Genomic DNA, 20,491 nt, shown 5'->3' with positions numbered 1-20,491 from the left:
AGGAAAGAGTGTCCCAGGCATGGGAGGGCCAGTGGCTCCCACTGAACTTAAAACCCAAACTCTTCTGTGTTCCTCAAGTCCTTCATCATCTAGCTCACACCTACCTCTCAAATCCCATTTGTGGCTCTTCCTTCCACTTTGTTTTGGTAATCCTAGACTTGTTTCTTTAGAACACACCGATCTTTTTGCTGATTCCTCACTCCTCCAGGTGTTGATTTCAATGTCACCTGCTCAGAACGTCTTCCGTTTGTCCTTTCTAGATGCACTACCCCCCTCTAATTTCTCTGTTACTTTTTTTTTGAAATGGGGTTTCACTCTCACTGCCCAGACTGGAGCGAAGTGTCACGATCTTGGCTCACTGCAACCTCCGCCTCCCAGGTTCAAGCGATTCTCCTGCCTCAGCCTCCCAAGTAGCTGGGATTACAGGCTCGCACCACTATGCCTGGCTATTTTTTGTATTTTTAGTAGAGACGGAGTTTCACCATGTTGGCCAGGCTGGTCTCAAACTCCTGATCTCAGGTGATCTGTCCACCTCGGCCTCTCAAAGTGCTGAGATTACAGGCGTGAGTCACTGCATCTGGCCTCTCTGTTACTTTTTAATCACCACATTCTGCATTTTCTTCTCAGCAATTATTAGGATTTAAATTACAGTAGTTCCTCCTTATCCACAGTTTCACTTTCCATGGCCTCAGTTACCTGTGGTCAACTGCATCCAAAAATATTAAATGGAAAATTCCAGAAATAAATAAATCCTAAGCTTTAAATTATATGCTGTGCTGAGTTGCATGGTGAAATCTCACACCATCCTGCACTGTCCTGCCCGAGATGTGAATCACCCCTTTGTGCAGCATATTTGCTCTCAGCCTCAAGCAATCTACCTGCCTTGGCCTCCCAAAGTGCTGGGATTATAGGTGTGAGCCACCGAGCCTGGTCTGCATACCACAAATTTTGATAGGTCACGCATTTGTTATTATTCAGTTTATTTCCATTGTGATTTCTTCTTTGACTCTTGGGGCATTTAAAAGTAGTTTCTTAATTTCCAAGTATATGTGGAAATAATAAAATCTTTTTGTTATTCATATCTGGCTTAATTCCACTATGGTAACAGAACATTTCCTATGTAATTTTAACCCTTCAAAATTTGTTAAGACTTGCTTTAAGGCCTAGCATATGGAGAAATTTTTAATTGCTCCATGTATACCTGAAAAGAACGTGTACTCTGCAGTGGATGGGTGGCATGTCCTATTAAGTCAGGTTTGTTATTCTCATTGTCCAAATATTCTTTCTATATTTGTACTGATACTAACAGAGGTATTTTAAACCTCCCTCTATGGTTGTAAATTTGTCTACTTCCCCTTTTAGTTTTGTTTGAATGTTGTTCAATGCTACTGTTATAGGCTATGTTACTAGGTGCACATAAATTTATGAATGCTATTTCTCCTTAGTAAATTGAACTTTTTATCAGTAAGCATCCTTTTTTAACTCTAGTAATGCTTTTTGCCTTTAGGTCCATTTTATATTAAAATAATATCTGTGATACTTTTCTTTTGGTTAGAATGTTATATTTTTCCATTCTTTTAGTCAAGCTTTCTATGTCCTATTTATAGTGTCTACTCTGTAAACAACATATGATTGGATTTTGTATTTTTAATGCAGTCTAAAAATCTGTGTCTTTTAAAAATTAGAGTATTTTAGGCTAGTACAATCCACAGAAATACAGTGTGAGCCATGTACGTTGTTTTAAATTTTCTAGGAGCCACATCAAAAAAAATAAAAAGAAACAAGTGAAATTAACTTTGATAATATATTTTAGTTAACCCAAAACAATAATATATATTATTATAATACTTCAAATTATAGCCAATACAAAAATTATTAACGAGGCTTTTTTTTTCTTTTGAGATGGAGTCTCACTCTGTTGCCCAGGCTGGAGTGCACTGGCATGATCTCGGCTCACTGAAACCTCTGCCTCCCAGGTTCAAGTGATTCTCCTGCCCCAGCCTCCCTAGTAGCTGGGATTACAGGCATGCAGCACCATGCCTGGCTAATTTTTTTGTCTTTTTAGTAGAGACAGGGTTTCACCATGGTAGTCAGGTCTCGAACTCCTGACCTCAAATGATCCGCCCACCTCAGCCTCCCAAAGTGCTGGGATTATAGGCATGAGCCACCGCACCCAGCCAACAAGGCATTTTACATTTTTTTTTTTGGTACTAAGTGTTTGGAATCCAGTATAGATTTCGTACTTTCAGTCCATGTCAATTCAGACTAACCACATTTCAAGTGATTAATAGTCACATGTGGCTAGTAACTACTGTATTGAGCAGTATAAATTTAGACCATTTATATTTAATGTAATTACCAATGTATTTCGGTGTCAAATTACCATCTTCTATTTGTTTTCCCACCTGTTCTATATTCCTTTTCAATTCTTTCCATCTCTTCTTTTGAATTACCAGTAATTTTATTAGCTCCACCTGCCCCCTTCCCTATTGGCCTGATATTTACAAATTCTTTTATTTATTTTTAGTGGCTTTTCTAATAAAGGTTAGGCTTTAGTGGCTTTCCTAATAAAGGTTAGCACTAATAAATTAGTGCTTTAACCTCTCAATGCCAAAGTCTTAGAACACTAACTCTACGCTACTGTTATACATTTTAATTCTAAATATATTCTAAATCATGTAAGACATTATTATTTTTTGCTGTTAATATTCATTTAGATTTATTTTCATGTTTATTTTTCTTTTTTTCTTTTTCTTTTTCTTTTTTATTTTTATTTTTTGAGGTGGAGTCTTGCTCTATTGCCCAGGCTGGAGTGCAGGGGCACAATCTTGGTTCACTGCAACCTCTGCTTCCCAGCCTCCCAGGTTAAAGCCATTCTCCTGCCTTAGCCTCACAAGTAGCTGGGATTTCAGGCATGCACCACCACACCCAGCTAATTTTTTGTATTTTTAGTAGAGATGGGGTTTCACTATGTTGGCCAGGCTGGTCGTGAACTCCTGACCTCAAGTGATCAGCCCGTCTCAGTCTCCCAAAGTGCTGGGATTACAGGTGTGATCCACCATGTCCGGCCCATGTTTATTTTTCTTTGCTCTTCAAATCTTCTGCATCTCCTAGTTTCTACCAGACATGGACTGCCTTCTGCCTGATGTATACTCTTTAGTATTGCCTTTAGTCAAAGTCTGCTGGTGACAAATTTTCTGTGTTTGTCAGAAAAGATATTTTACCTTTTTTTTAAGAAACAAAACAAAAAAAGGTCTCACTGTGTCACCCAGGCTTGAGTGCAATGGCACCATTACTGCCCACTGCAGCCTCAACCTCCTGGGCTCAAGTGATCCACCATGCCTGGCTGATATTTTACCTTTATTGCTGAGACATTATACTGGATAAATAATTCTAGATTTAATGTTAGAACTTTGAAGATAGCATTCCACTCTGTCTTCTAACATTACTCTCCCACTGACTTACTTTGTGAAATGGGTATTGGAATGCCTGCCCAATCTACCTCACAGTGTTATCCTAAGGCTCCAGTAACAGAAGGGGGATATAAAGGCACTTTTCAACTACAATGTACCATATTAAAACATAACAAATTAATAGATTAGTTGGAATAAAAGACTATCCAGGACAAAAGTTACACATTAAAGAGCGTCTTCCTTGCTAAGAACTGAAAACAAATTGTTTCAAGTTCTTAAACATCCTATATTTGTATTAATCAAACTTAGTTTCACATTTCTACTTCAAACAAGGAGAAAGCAGTTACAACTCTTCAGATAATTCTTGTCTTCTCTTCCAACAAAGTAAACAATGAGTCAATTTATGAATTGAGGTTTTCAACCTGCTAACCAAACCACAAACTCATATCTGCACTATATGATGAGGAATCATGGGTTTTATAATATTTTAAAATTTCCATTTACTTGTAAAATGTTTCAGCAATTATTTTTCTTCTCATTCAGCTACATGGAACATTCAGAACAGTCACAGATGTGGAGAATTTTATGGGTCAGTTTTGATTAGCATGGAAACCAAGAAACAACAGGTGAGGTTGTGATATTCTCCAATAAAATTTCTAATAGAATTGTTAGTCTTCAGTTTTCCTTCAATCTATAAAACCTTAAAAATTTTTCTTTTCTTTCTTTCTTTTTTTGTTTTTTTCTTTTTTTGAGACAGTCTCACTCTGTCACCCAGGCTGGAGTGCAGTGGTGCGCTCTCAGCTCAATGCAACCTCCACCTCCCAGGTTCAAGAGATTCTCATGCCTCAGCCTCCTGACTAGCTGGGACTACAGGTATGCACTACCACACCTGATTAATTTTGTATTTTTTTTTTTAGTAGAGACAGGGTTTCTCCATGTTGGCCAGCTAGTCTTGCACTCTTGGCCTCAAGTGATCCACCTGCCTTGGCCTCCCAAAATGCTGGGATTACAGGCATCAGCTATCGTGCCCAGCCTTTTTTTTTTTCTTTTAAATAGAGACAAGGTCTCACTATGTAGCCCAGGCTGGTCTCAAACTCCTGAGCTCAAGTGATCCTCCCACCTGGGTCTCCCAAAGTGGTGGATTACAGGTGTGAGCCACTATGCCCAGCCAAAAACCTGTCTTCGTAAGCACCCTTTTAACTATTCATTTTTCATATAATGATAGCAATAAGTTAGGGAACCACAGTAGCTCAAATAAAAAAATAAAAGGTATCCATTCAAACTTCTAAATGTCCAATTTTTTTTATAAGTTAAGATATTTAATGTCATTGAATAAGAATTTTAAAATTCCAATTACTCTCTGGATCTCATCTTCCAGATGAGTTTAAGACAGCAATCTGGCTATGACATGTTACATTACTGGTGCCAGGGTTGATTTTATGGATCTAGTTGGTTAGGTGGGTGTTCCTTTCCTCTTTCACCACTCCTTATGCATACTTCCCCCAATACTCACACCACCAAAATACTGTTAGCTCACTTTCAGATGTATGAGTGGTTTTGCTTCTTAATGTAAAACCTTTTTACTCTTCATTTTTTCAATCACTATTTATCAATGGTCTTCCACAGAACAAGCTGGTCATTTGTGGTCTGCAGAAAGTTTAACTGGCCTTTAAGTGTGTTTACATGTTTTTAAAAAACAAACCTTACATCTAGAAAACATAAAATAAATAAAACACATCAAATTTCTATTTGTTTGTGTATTTATATATATGTATTTTATGTGTATAGCCTGTTGATTTAAAATGAGAAGCACTACACATCTTAAAAGAACTAAAGAATATATCTGAATTTCATAAGAATAATAACTTGTATAGTTCTTTCCAGAGTCCTTGAGAGTTGTACCATCTAAGGAGGCCTAAGGAACAGGGGCACTCAGCACACCTGAAAACTACCATTGTCACAGTGCCTCTGTATTCCTGTCTCTGAAACACTTTATTAAAAGTTGGAAAATAAGAGATACACCATTGACACTGCTTATAAAACCTAGTAAATATCATATATAAGTAACTGAAAACAGAATGCTTTTATGGCTAATTTGACAAATCTGTTTGATGTTAATCTCTGTACATTTGGCATGGTAGAAATTATGACCTTCAAGTACATAGCAAAATTTAAAAGAGAAAAATTCAGTATAACCGACCAAACTTGCTTCATTACATATAAATACCACTAAGCAGGTCAAGAAAACCTAAAACAATCAGCTGTGATACTTGAGATGCAAAATCTTCATGTAAGTAAGTGGATCACAGTTGTTATTTACTCTAGAAAAAGGAAATACAGAGGTCAACTTAAGACATAATGCCCAGTCAAGCTGATACATGATATGTAATAAGGGGAATATAATATCTAAAAGCGGTTTCTTGAGTTATGATTCAATCATAAATGTCCATGTTCAGGCTGCTGACAAATCTGGGAACTATTATTAAATGCTGAATCACCATTCTTTATTATTAGTAGTAGTATTATTATTATTGAGACAGAGTCTCGCTCTGTTGTCCAGGCTGCAGTGCAGTGGCGCGATCTCGGCTCACTGCAAGCTCTGCCTCCCAGGTTCACACCATTCTCCTATTCTCCTGCCTAGCCTCCCAAGCAGCTGGGACTACAGGCGCCCGCTACCACGCCCAGCTAATTTTTTGTTTTTTTAGTAGAGACAGGGTTTGACCATGTTAGCCAGGATGGTCTCCATCTCCTGACCTCGTGATCTGCCTGCCTCGGCCTCCCAAAGTGCTGGGATTACAGGTGTAAGCCACCGCGCCCAGCCTCTTTTTTATTTTTAAATAAATGTAGATATGTGTCAACCATTCAATTTTTTTAAAATAACAGGCTGGACACAGTGGCTCATTTCTGTAATCCCAGCACTCTGGGAGGCCAAGGCAGGAGGATCACTTAAGCCCAGGGGTTCAAAACCAGCTGAGCAACATAGCAAGACCCCATCTCTGCAAAAAATTTAAAAATTAGCCAGGTGTGGTGGCATACACCTGTAGTCCCAGCTACTCGTGAGGCAGAGGCTGCAGTGAGCCATGATCACACCACTGCACTCTAGCCTGGGCGACAGAGTGAGACCATCTCTCCAGGGGGGGAAAAAAAAAGAAGAAGAAATAACAACTTTTGAAAAAAACAAGCACTGCATAAAACGTTGCCTTACCTTCATGACATCTCTATATGACCGAATAGCTGAGATTTTTCTCTTTTCGTCTTCATCTTCCAGGCCTTCTTCTGCAGCCTCATAGCCCTCATCATTGCTACCGTCAGCTTCTACCGTGTTGGCCATGTGGTCGATGAGCTGCTCTAGGGGAGGGCTTAATTCCCTTTCTTCATTCTCCTTCAAACCATAGTCCAGTGCTTTATAAATAATAATTCCCAAAGATTCAATGACCTAAGAACATTTAAAAAAGTGGTTAATGGAGATGACTGAAGAGCTTTCTAGGACTAATTGTGAGGCATAAAATGTTTAGTATGATTTTTTTCCCTCAAACCAACATACAACACATACACAAACCCTTTTTATATTCTCTTAGATTTATACTTTGTGTTAAAATCTATATTTGCCATTCATATATAAAATATTAACCAAGTTGATTTTCCACATTTCCAAAAGGTATTTCTGAGAACAGATATAGTTATCAAAGAATATATCCTCTCAGAACTCTCATGCCAATGTTTATCTAATTAGAGATTCACAGACATCCCAAGTATCTGAAAGACTGAAAACTCAGTTATGGGTAGCAATTAACTTAAGCCTAAACAACAACAAAAATCTATTCATATCCATGTATACACACTTCTCTAGTTCCATTCAATCACTGAAAACACATCTCTCTCAGATGATGCAAACAAATGAGAGACCTTTTGCAAACCCTGAATTTTCAAGGCAGCCCACAGATAACCCTCCCTACCACACACCTCCATCAATATTACTGCCGGGCAAATGAACCTCATTTATGAACAGTAGATACACCACTGTTGCACACCACCTTGACAACTGCTCCAGACTTTGGCCAACACAGGACATCCCACTTTATTTCTCAATACTGCCTTTCTGCTATATAAAAAAAAAAAATCACATATAAAACCTTTTAATTTTATTGTTCTCTCTCTCTCTTTCTCTGTCTCTCTTTCTCTCTCTCTCTAAAGAACACTGGCAGCCAGCGCAGTGGCTCATGCCTGTAATCCCAGCACTTTGGGAGGCTGAGGCGGGCAGATCACTTGAGGTCAGGAGTTCAAGATCAGCCTGGCCAACATGGCGAAACCCTGTCTCTACTAAAAATACAAAAATGAGCTGGGCGTGGTGGCGTGTGCTGGTAATCCCAGTTTCTTGGAAGGCTGAGGCAGAAGAATCGCTTGAACCAGGGAAGCGGAGGTTACAGTGAGCTGACATTGCGCCACTGCACTTCAGCCTGGGTGACCGAGCAAAACTCTATCTCAAACAAACAAACAAACAACAACAAACAGGCAATGAAGCCAAAGAATTAAAGTTAAATCCTGACTTTTACCACTAGCCAGCTGCCTCAGGACAAATCATTTTAGTGATGACTTTTCTCATCCGTTAAATGGGGATGTCAATGATACCTCCATTTAATAAGATTCTGTTAAGACTATGCATTCACTATGCATGGAAGTACCTGGTACAATATCTGACTTATTACAGGGACTCAATAATATTCTCACTGCCCTCTCCTTCCTTTAGCCCACTCTTTTCCAATGTTTATCAGTTACTCCCAAAATTAATAAAATCTTTCATTTTCATTATTTCATTTATAGCTGGTAATACAGCATTTTTTAAAAAGTGCACCACAAATAAAAAAAGAAAGTCAGAAGTTTCTAACATGAGTTAAACACAAGAGAGTCACTGATGTAGCTCTTAAAAGCACTCACTCAAAATTCTCTACAAAAATTCAAAAATTCTCTACAAAATCTGAAATCTACTTTACCAATGAAATAATATTTTCTCAACACTAGCATTCAAAATGAATATCATACTTAAAAATTCTTAACTTCTAAGTTTTTAAACAATACTGTTTTAAAATATTTCTTACTGAAAATACGTAATATTTTCACTGGATTTATGGTCTGACCTGGCACTGTAGCCATTCTTTTCTTTCTTTTTTTTTTTTTTTCTTCTTTTGAGACAAGGTCTCACTCTGTCACCCGGGCTGGAATGCAGTGGTACAATTATGGCTCACTGCAGCTTCAACCTCCTTGGGCTGAGATGATCCTCCCACCTTAGCCTCCCTAGTAGCTGGGAAAACAGGTATACACCACCAGGCCTGGCTAATTTTTTTGGAATTTTTTAGAGACAGGGTTTCACCATGTTGTCCAAGCTGGTCTCAAACTCCTGAACTTAGGCAATGGGCCTGCCTCGGCCTCTCAAAGTGCTAGGATTACAGGAATGAGCCACCACGCACTATTTTCTATTATAAAAATGAATTTAAACAATGGATCTTCTAAGTTCCGAGGCAACTGACTACTTTAGTTATCCCTCCTGGCAGTGTCCCAGGACAACCCCCACTTTGTCCACCAGCCTGTTCAGGAGAAGGTACCATTTCAGTGCTTCCCTGGCACAGGGTACACATTGCTCTCACAGCATGTACCATTCTCACCACAGGCAGGTGCTGCTTAGCGCAAGGATTTTAACTTTCAAAGACGACAGAGCCTAACACTGTGGTGTGCATTAGAAAAAAACTTGTTAAACTGAACGTAGGGCAGTCACTTTAACTATCAGAGCGTCCCTACTAATATAATGAAAGCCTCAGAAATAAAAAAGTTAGATTACATTCAGTATATATATTTTTAAGGCTGAGAAGGTCTTGTTGCAATTATTCCCAGTGAGAAATCACAATTAACTGAGTTTTACATGATTGGATGACTCTAACCATCTATATAACCCTCCCCTTCTTTTTTTGTTTTGCTTTCTATTTGTTTTTGTTGTTGTTGTTTTTTGTTTTTTTTTTTTTGAGACAGTCTCGCTCTGCCGCCAGGCTGGAGTAGAGTGGCGCGATCTCGGCTCACTGCAATCTCCACCTCCCGGATTCAAGCGATTCCCCTGCCTCAGCCTCTTGAGTAGCTGGGAGTACAGGTGTGCACCACCATGCCGGGGTACTTTTTTGTATTTTAGTAGAGTCGGGGTTTCGCCATGTTGGTCAGGACGGTCTCGATTTCCTGACCTCGTGATCCGCCCGCCTCAGCCTCCCGGAGTGCTGGGATTACAGGTGTGAGCTACCGTGCCCAACCAACCCTATCCTTCTTCCTAGGGAGGTGGGAAAAACCCTGTTATATAACCCTATCCCTCCCTCTAGAGCTGGGGGGAGAAAAATCACAAAACCATTGCAAATACCAACACCAGCGATGGCTTCCAACCATAGCAAAGACCCAAGAATCACTCAGCAAGCTTGCTCTTCTCTGCTCAATTACCTTGCCTACAGGAGCTAATCCATTCTTCTTCAAGAAGTCATTTTGTATCATCTTTCTCTTTAATCCAACACTCTTTCCTGCCTCTCTAGGGCTCAGCTCCAAATAAAACAATCATTTTCCCACTTTCGAATGTACAAACTGATAGGAATCTATACTTATTTGCCCTTCCTTCCTTTCACAGTGGAGGAGTAGGTCTTCTATTCCTGTTTAAAGGTCAGCCCCACTCTCCTAACCCCTCATACCCTCCAGTGCAATCCCATTTCTGTGTTCCCTTTACAAGCAAACCTCCCGAAAGGGCGGTAGCAATGCCAATGGTAGCAATGACGAGGGCTATGAGGCTGCAGAAGGCCTGGAAGATGAAGATGAAAAGAGAAAAAATCTCAGGTATTCGTTTGTATAGAGTCATGACGGTAAGGCAGCAGTTTATGCAGTACTTGTTTTTCTCAAGAGTTATTATTTCTTTTTTTTTTTTTTCCTAGAGAGACAGGATCTCACTCTATCACCCAGGCTAGAGTGCAATGGTGCAATCGTGGCTCACTGCAGCCTCTGCCTCCTGAGTAGCTGGGACTACAGGTGTATGGTGACACCTGGCTAATTTTTAAATTTTCTGCAGAGATGAGGTCTAGCTATGTTGCTCAGGCTGGTTTTGAACCCCTGGGCTCGAGCAATCCTCCTGCCTTGGTCTCCCAAAGTGCTAGGATTACAGACATAAGCCACTATCTGTAATGAGCCCATCTCTCCTTTCCCTCCTTCCAGTCACTGTTTAATTCATTCCCATCTAACGTCTTTCCTTTTGAAACCACTGAAACACAAATACTAAAGTCACAAACAATCTCTATATACAAAGTTTAACCCATCCTCATCCTAAATGACTGCTTAATAGCATCCAACACAAGTGACTCATTTCTTCCATTCTAAACACTCTGGATTCTAGATTTTCTCTTAGCAACTACTTCTCAATCTGTCTACAGATCCTTCCTCCTGCAACTGTTTAATCGATGGAGTTCCTCAGAGCTCATGCACTCTACTTTCTTCCAAAATCTCTTGCAAAGTGCTCTTATACATAGCCAATGCTATAAATACAATATGAATTCCGATATTTCCTTAACTTATATTACTAATCTACAGTTTGTCTCTGGGATGCAGGCAATATATCATATGATCTACTTAATACTTGCATGTGAATAAGTGATAAGCACCTCAAACCATAATGTTTGTTTATTGTCTACTTTCTCCACTAAAATGTAAGGTCCATAATGCTTTGGATCTTGTCTATTTTGTTTACCATTGTGAACAAAATGCTGTATGTTATACAGCACTTGGTTCATAGCAGATGCTAAATAAATATCTCATAATTAAATTGGCAAGTTGCTTTATAACAGTAATACATCTACTTCTGAGTTCCTTTTTGTATATATAAAATAAAATATTTAGTAGAAATCTTTTCAAAAACGTATAGAATTGTATTCTTAGAAGTCTGGGTTGTGGCCGGGCACGGTGGCTCACGCCTGTAATCCCAGCACTTTGCGAGGCCGAGGTGGGCAGATCACGAGGTCGGGAGATTGAGACTATCCTGGCTAACATGGATAACCCCGTGTCTACTAAAAATACAAAAACAAAATTAGCCGGGCGTGGCGACAGGCGCCTGTAGTCCCAGCTACTCAGGAGACTGAGGCGGGAGAATGGCATGGCAGGAGGCAGAGCTTGCAGTGAGCCGACATCACGCCACTGCACTCCAGTCTAGGTGATAGAGTGAGACTCTGTCTCAGGAAAAAAAAAAAAAAAAATCTGGGTTGGGAGAGGGGTGGAGCAAGGTGACTGAATAGACGGTTTTATTGATCATCAGCCCTGCAGGAACACCAAATTTAACAACTACCACAAAAATGGCACCTTCGTAAGAACCAGAAATCAGTACCAGGTTTTAACTTCCGATCACTGAAAGAGGCACCAAAGAGGGTAGCAAACACAGTCTTGAATTGCTGATGCCACCCCTCCCCCACCTCCTGGCAGCGGCCATGGGCCGCAGAGAGAGAATCTGTGTGCTTGGGAAAAGAAAAGCACAGCAATTGTGAGACTTTGCACCACATTCAGTGCTGTCCTGTCACAGGGGAAAGTAAATCGGGCTGAGGCCAATGCCCACTCACAGACGGAACATTAAGACCAGCCCTAGCCAGAGAGGAATCGCCTAAATGCCTACCCCAGTAGTGGGAACTTGAGTTTGGCAAACCTTACCACTGCGAACTTAAGTGCTCTGGGGCTCTAAATGAACTTGAAAGGCACTCTAAGCCACAAGGACTGCAACTCCTGGCAAGTCCTGGTGCTGAGCTGGGCTCAGAGCCAGTGGACTTGTGGGGTACATGACCTACTGAGACACCAGCCAGGATGGCTAAAAGAGTACTTGCACTATCCTTCTCCCAACGCCAGGCAGCACAGTCTGCAGCTCCTAAAGAGACCCCTTTTTTCCACTTGAAGAGAGGAGAGGAAAAAGAGGACTATGTCTTGCATATGGGATACTAGCTTCAGCCACAGTAAGACAGAATAAGGGAGGAGACCACCCCTCGTATTGTCTTATGCCCAATTTCTGCCTCCAAAGAAAGAAGAAGTAAAAACTAAAAGGCAGAAATGAAATCCACAAGCAGACAGCCCGGCACCACACCCTAGGCCTGGTAGTTAAAAGATCAACCCCTTGCCTAATTGGTTATTTGCATAAAAAAAGCACTGCGAAGATCTCTGTCCTATTCTGTTCCGTTCTAATTACCAGTGTATGCAACCCCCAAGTCACCTACGCCCTGCTTGCTCAATCGATCACGACCCTCTCACGCGGACCCCCTTAGAGTTGTGAGCCCTGAAAAGGGACAGGAATTGCTCACTCCAGGAGCTCTCGAGACAGGAGTCTTGCCGATGCTCCCGGCCAAATAAACCCCTTCCTTCTTTAACTCGGTGTCTGAGGGGTTTTGTCTGCGGCTCTTCCTGCTACAAGAACATCAGGCAGTCATGAGACCCCCATTCCAGGCCCTAGCTAATGGATTTCTAGGTACACCCTGGGGCAGAAAGGAACCTGCTGCCTAGAACATAAGGAACCAGTCTTGGCAGGATTCATCACCTGCTGACTAATGAGTCCCTGGGCCCTAAATAATCAGCAGCAATACCCAGGTAGTATGCCATGGACCTTGGGTTAGACTACAGGATGAGTTGGCTTCAGGTGAGACCCAGCCCCTTCCCAGCTGCAGTGGCTAAGGTGAAAGACTTCTTGTGCTTGAGTAAAACAGAGGGAGAAGTAAAAGGGGCTTTATCTTGCAATTTAGGAACCAGCTTGGCCACAGTGGGGTAGAGCACCAAGTGGGCTCTTGGGGCTCCAAATAAGAGGACTTGGCTCTAGGACAGCATTTCCGGATCTGCACTGGGCTAGAGGGGAGCCCACTGCCCTGAAGGGTGAGTCCCAAGGCCTGGCAGCATTCACTAAAAACTGACTGAAAAGGCCTTAGGCCCTCAATGAACATCGGCAGTAGCCTGGCAGTACTCCCCATGGGCCTGTGGTGGTGGCCATGGGGTGAGGCTCCTCTGCCTGTGGAAGAGGCGAGGGAAGAGTGGGAAGGACTGTGTCCCATGGTTTGAGTGCTAGCTCAACCACAGTAGAACAGAATACCAGGCAGAACAGGAGGCAGATTTCTAAGGTCTCTGACTCCAGTCCCTAGTGACCAGACAGCATCTCTAGACCTACCCGGGGCCTGGGGGAACTTGCTGCCCTGAAGGGAAGGACAAAGGCCTGGCTGGCTTTGCAACCTGCTGAGTGTAGAGCCATAGTGCCTTGGGCAAATATAGGCAGTAGCCAGGTAGTGGTTACAGTGGGGACTTGGGCAAGACCCAGTGCAGTGCTGGCTTCAAGTCTGACCCACGTGCAGTCCCAGTGGCGGCGGCTAGAGGGGTGCTTGTGTCACCTCACCCCCAGCTCCAGGTGACTCAGCAGAGAGAGAGAGAGAGACTCTTGTCTGTTTGGGAGAACAGATCTTCTAGACAGAAAATCAACAAAGAGGCTGGGGGCCATGGCTTACACCTGTAATCCCAGCACTTTGGGAGGCCAAGGTGGGTGGATCGCTTGAGGTCAGGAGTTTGAGACCAGCCTGGCCAACATGGCAAAACCCCATCTCTACTAAAAATACAAAAATTAGCTGGGTGTGGTGGTAGGCGTCTGTAATCCCAGCTACTCAGGAGGCTGAGGCAGGAGAATCACTTGAATCTGGGAGGTGAAGGTTGCAGTGAGCTAAGATCGTGCCACTGCATTCCAGCCTGGGCAACAGAGCAAGACTCCATCTCAAAAAAAAAAAAAAAGACAGAAAATCAACAAAGAAACATTGGACTTAATCTGCACTGTAGACCAAATAGACCTAGTAGATATTTACAGAACATTTCATTCAATGGCTACAGAATACACATTCTTTTCCTTAGTTCATGAAACATTCTCCAGGATAGGCCATATGTTTTGTCACAAAACAAGTCTTAAAACATTCAAAAAAAAAAAAAAAAAAAAAAAAAAACAAGCATTTTATCTGACCACGATGGAAAAAAATTAGAAATGAATAACAAGAGGAACATTGGAAACTACATAAACACATGAAAAGTAAACAATGTGTTCCTGAATGACCAGTGGGTCAACAAAGAAATTAAATAGAAGTGAAAAATTTCTTGAAACAAATGATAATGGAAATACAACATACTAAAACCTATGAGATACAGCAAAAGCAGTACTAAGAGGGAAGTGTATAAGCACCCACATTAAAAAAAAAAAACAAAAAAACAAAAAACAAACAAAAAAAACTTCAAATAACCTAAAAATTCATCCTAAAGAACTAGAAAACTAGTTTCTAGAAAACTAGAAAACTCCAAATTAGTAAAGGTAAAGAATAAAAATCAGAACAGAAATAAATAAAAGTGACACAACACAATACAAAAGATCAACAAAACAAAAAGCTGATTTTTTGAAAAGACAAATAAAATTGACAAACCTTTAGCCAGACTGTGAAAAAAAGACAAAAGATCTGAATAAATAAAATCTAAGATGTAAAAGGAGACAATAGAACTGATACCAGCTGGGCGCGGTGGCTCATGCCTGTAATCCTAGCACTTTGGGAGGCCGAGGTGGGTGGACCACAAGGTCAGGAGTTCAAGACCAACCTAGCCAAGATGGTGAAACCCCGTCTCTACTAAAAATACAAAAATTAGCTGGGCATGGTGGCACGCGTCTGTAATCCTAGCTACTTGGGAGGCTGAGGCACAGAATTGCTTAAACCTGGGAGGTGGAGGTTGCAATGAGCTGAGATTGCACCACTGCACTCCAGCCTGGGCAACAGAGCAAGACTCTGTCTCAAAAAAAAAAAAAAAAAAAAAAAAGAACTGATACCCCAGAAATTCAAAGGATTACTAGTGTCTGCTATGAACAACTACATCCCAATAAATTGGAAAATTTAGATGAAATAGATAAACTCTTAGACACATACAACCTACCAAGATTGAACCATGAAGAAATCCAAAACCTGAACAGATAAATAATAATGAGAGCAAAGTGATAAAAAGCTTCCCAGCAAAGAAAATCCTAGGACACAATAGCTTCACAGCTCATTCTACCTAACATTTAAAGAACTAATATCAATCCTTCTCAAACTATTCTGAAAAATAGGAAGGAATATTTCTTCCAAACTCATTCTCAAAGGTGAGTAATCCCCCGACATCAAAACCAGACAAAGACACATCAAAAAAAGAAATCTACAGGCCAGTATCACTGATGAATATCAATGCAAAAATCCTCAATAAAGTACTAGCAAATCAAATCCAACAACACATTAAAAAGATCATTCATTAAAACCAACCCAGTTGTTGCATAGAGCCGATAAATTTCTCTCAATAAACATAGAGATTGATTCTCCCAGTCTTAACACTTGAGAAAGTTTCATTTGTCTTATCCAAGTTCCTTTCTCAGGAAACCACCCATCAGGCCTCCCACAGTATCAAGGAGCTGAAACTTACCAGATCACTGCACCTGGACAATGAGAGGTCAAATCCCCCACCTATCATGATTGCCTAACCCACCACCTGCTTCCTGTTGACCAACTTCTTTTCCCTACTCCTCCCTAACTCTTGTTTTCCCACACATGGTTACATTTCTTCCCTGTATATAAACCCCTAATTTTAGTTGGCCATGGAGATGATTTGAGACTGATCTCCCATCTCCTCGGCTGCAGCACCCAATTAAAGCCTTCTTCCCTGGCAATAACTGTTGTCTCATTGACTGGTTTTCTGTCCAGCGAACAGCAGTACCTAAACAGAATCCCTGGCACTTTGGCAACAGAACCAAAACCAGACAAAGACTTCTCAAAAAAAAAAAAAAAAAAAAAAAGAAATTTTGGATACTAAATACCTTATTATTAAAAAAGAAAAATAAAAAAAGAAATCTACAGGCCATTACCAATGATGAATGTTGATGTAAAAATCCTCAACAAAATTCTAGCCAACTGAATTCAACAACACATTAAAAAGATCATTCATCCTAACCAAGTGGGATTTTTCCCAGGGATGCAAACATGGTTCAACATATGCAAATCAATCAATCTGACACATCATATCAACAGAATGAAGGACAAAAACCATATGATTATTCCAACTGATGTTGAAAAAGCATTTCATAAAATTCAACATCCCTTCATGATAAAAACCCTCAAAAAACTGGGTATATAAGGAACATATCTCAACACAATAAAAGGCATATACTAGTAACTCATGGCTGGTATCATACTGAGCACGGAAAAACTGAAAGCCTTTCTTCTAAGATCAGGAACATAATAAGGATGCCCACTTTCATCACTGTTATTCAACACAGTATTGGAAGTGCTAGCTAGAGCAATCAGACAACAGAAAGAAATAAAGAGCATTGAAATTGAAAAGGAAGAAGTCAAATTATATTTGCTTGCAGATGACATGACCTTATATTTGGAAAAACCTGTATCTGAACCCCTCCTGAAAATCTATTAGAATTGATAAATTCAGTAAAGTTGCAGGATACAAAATCAACATACAAAAATCAGTCACGTTTCCATATGCCAATAGCAAACAAGCTGAAAAAGAAATAAAGAAAGTAATCCCATTTACAATAGCTACGAAAAAAAATACCTAGGAATTTAAGTGAAAGGTCTCTATAATGAAAACTATAAAAACACTGATGCAAGAAATTGAAGAGGACACACAAAAATGGAAAGACAGTTGATGTTCATGGATTGAAAGAATCAACATCGTTAAAATGTCCATATTACCCAAAGCTATCTTACAGATTCAATACAATCCCTATAAAAATACCAATGATATTCTTCACAGAAATAGAAAAAAAAATCCTAAAATTTATATGGAACCACAAAAGATCCAGAATAGCCAAAGGTATCCTAAGCAAAAAGAACAGAACTGTAGGAATCATGTTAACTTTAAATTATACTACAAATATACAAATAATACTGTGTCCAGAATTGGTGGGTTCTTGGTCTTGCTGACTTCAAGAATGAAGCTGCGGACCCTCATGGTGAGTGTTATAGTTCTTAAAGATGGTGTGTCTGGAGTTTGTGCCTTCAGATGTTCAGATGCGTCCGGAGTTTCTTCCTTCTGGTGGGTTCATGGTCTCGCTGGCTTCAGGAGCGACGCTGCAGACCTTCCCGGTGAGTGTTACAGCTCTTAAAGGCCCAGGGCGTCTGGAGTTGTTCTTCCCTCCCGCTGGGTTCATGGTCTTGCTGGCTTCAGGAGTGAAGCTGCAGACCTTGGCGGTGAGTGTTACAGCTCATAAAGGTGGTGAGGACCCAAAGAGTGAGCAGCAGCAAGATTTACTGCAAAGAGCGAAAGAACAAAGCTTCCACAGCGTGGCAGGGGACCCCAGCGGGTTGCCACTGCTGGCTTGGGCAGCCTGCTTTTATTCCCTTATCTGACCCCACCTATATCCTGCTGATTGGTCTATTTTACAGAGAGCTGATTGGTCCATTTTACAGAGAGCTGACTGGTCCGTTTTGACAGGGTGCTGATGGGTGCGTTTACAAACCTTGAGCTAGACACAAAAGTTCTCCAAGTCCTCACCTGACTCAGGAGCCCAGCTGACTTTGCCTAGTGGATCCTGCGCTGGGGCTGTGGGTGGAGCTGCCCGCCAGTCCCGCGCCACGTGCCCGCACTCCTCAGCCCTTGGGCAGTCGACGGGACCAGGCGCCGTGGAGCAGGGGGCAGTGCCCCTCGGGGAGGCTTGGGCCTCATGGGAGCCCGTGGCGGGGGGGCAGGGACGGGGCTCGGGCATGGCAGGCTGCAGGTCCCAAGCCCTCCCCGCAGACAGGCAGCTGAAGTCCAGTGAGAATTTCAGCGCAGGCAGGCCAGCAGTGCTGGGGGACCCAGCGCACCCTCCGCAGCTGCTGGCCCAGGTGCTAATCCCCTCACTGCCCAGGGCCGGTGGTGCCAGCCAGCCACTCCAAGTGTGGGGCCTGCTGAGCCAGTGCCCACCCAGAACTCATGCTGGCCCGCGAGCGCCCAGCGCAGCCCCAGTTCCTGCCCACACCTCTCCCTCCATACCTCCCCGCAAGCAGAGGGAGCTGGCTCCAGCCCTGGCCAGCCCAGAGAGGGGCTCCCACAGTGCAGCGGCAGGCTGAAGGGCTCCTCAAGTGCAGCCAGAGTGGATGCCAAGGCCTGAGGAGGCACCAAAAGTGAGCAAGGGCTGCTAGCACATTGTCACCTCTCACTACATTATACAAATATATATATATATAAAATACCACAAATATACAAATACTACAACTATATTACACTACAAAGCTACGGTAACCAAAACATCATGGTACTGGCATAAAAACAGATACACAGACCAATGGAACAGAATAGAGCACTCAGAAATAGATCCATACTTCTACAATGAACTCATTTTGGACAAAGTTGCCAAGAACATACACTGGGGAAAAGACAGTCTCTTCAATAAATGGCGGGAAATAAATGAGAAAACTGGATATCCACATGCAGAGGAATGAAACTAGACCCCTATCTATAGCTATGTACAAAAATAAAATCACACTGGATTGAAGACTTAAATCTAAGACCTCAAACTATGAAACAAATGTGTCTGGAATTGGTGGGTTCTTGGTCTCACTGACTTCAAGAATGAAGCCGCGAACCCTTGCAGTGTTACAGTTCTTAAAGATGGTGTGTCCGGAGTTTGTTCCTTCAGATGTTTAGATGTGTCTGGAGTTTCTTCCTTCTGGTGGGTTCCTGGTCTCACTGGCTTCAGAAGTGAAGCCGCAGACCTTCGCGGTAAGTGTTACAGTTCTTAAAGGCGGCAAGTCTGGAGTTGTTCGTTCCTCCCATCTGGAGTTGTTCATCCCTCCTGGTGGGTTTGTGGTCTTGCTGGCTTCAGGAGTGAAGCTGCAGACCTTCATGGTGAGTGTTACAGCTCACAAAGGCAGTGCCGACCCAAAGAGTGAGCAGCAGCAAGATTTAGTGTGAAGAGCAAAAGAATAAAGCTTCCATAGCGTGGAAGGGGACCTGAGCGGGTTGCCACTGCTGGCTTGGGCAGCCTGCTTTTATTCCGTTATCTGGCCCCACTCACATCCTGCTGATTGGTCCATTTGACAGAGTGCTGATTGGTGCGTTTACAATCCCTGAGCTACACACAGAGTGCTGATTGGTGCATTTACAATCCTCTAGCTAGACATAAAACTTCTCCAAGTCCCCACCAGATTAGCTAAATACAGAGTGCTGACTGGTGCGTCCACAAACCCCGAGCTAGACACAGAGGGCTGATTGGTGCATTTACAATCTTCTAGCTAGACATAAAAGTTCTCCAAGTCCCCACCAGATTAGCTAGATACAGAGTGCTGATTGGTGCATCCACAAACCCTGAGCTAGACAGAGTGCTGATTGGTGCATTTACAAACCTTTAGCTAGACACAGACTGCTGATTGGTGCATTTACAATCCTCTAGCTAGACATAAAAGCTCTCCAAAACCCTACCCAAATCAGGAGCCCAGCTGGCTTCCGCTAGTGGATCCTGCACCAGGGTGGGGGGCGGAGCTGCCCACACGTCCGGCGCCGCGCCTGCACTCCTCAGCCCTTGGGCGGTAGATGGGACCAGGCGCCGCGGAGCAGAGGGAGGCGCCCGTTGAGGAGGCTCGGGGGCTCCCGCATGGCAGGCTGCAGGTCCCGAGTCCTGCCCGGCAGGGAAGCGGCTGAGGCCTGGTGAGAATTCGAGCACAGTGCGGGCGGGCCGGCAGTGCTGGGGGACCCAGCACACCCTCCGCAGCTGCTGGCTCGGGTGCTAAGCCTCTCACTACCCAGGGCCAGCATCGCCAGCTGGCGGCTCCGAGTGCCGGCCCAGCGAGACCGCACCCACTGGGAACTCATGCTGGCCTGCGAGCACCACCCTGCAGCCCTGGTTGCCGGCGCCTCTCCCTCCACACCTCCCTGCAAGCAGAGGGAGCCGGCTCCGGCTTCCGCCAGCCCAGAGAGGGGCTCGCACGGTGCAGCAGCGGGCTGAAGGGCTCCTCAAGCACGGCCAGAGTAGACACCATGGCCTGAGGAGGTGCCAAGAGGGAGTGAGGGCTGCTAGC

General features: G+C 42.7%; 1 protein-coding gene across 10 annotated transcripts in view; it reads right to left on the bottom strand.

The window, feature by feature from the left end:
• The window catches only part of SPIRE1 (spire type actin nucleation factor 1), a 209,655-nt gene that overhangs the window by 91,530 nt on the left and 97,634 nt on the right, over positions 1-20,491 (bottom strand). For all 10 annotated transcript variants that reach the window (XM_063716827.1, XM_002828012.6, XM_063716826.1 and 7 more), the window contains one exon: positions 6,619-6,849. In XM_063716827.1, the coding sequence (XP_063572897.1) occupies positions 6,619-6,849 (231 nt within the window). The remainder of the gene's footprint in view (positions 1-6,618; positions 6,850-20,491) is intronic.

The sequence above is a fragment of the Pongo abelii genome, chromosome 17 (genome assembly GCF_028885655.2).
Source record: "Pongo abelii isolate AG06213 chromosome 17, NHGRI_mPonAbe1-v2.0_pri, whole genome shotgun sequence".
NCBI lineage: Eukaryota > Metazoa > Chordata > Mammalia > Primates > Hominidae > Pongo > Pongo abelii.
The sequence above is the reverse complement of the archived record's forward strand: the minus strand, read 5'-3'. Positions and strand labels throughout refer to the sequence as shown.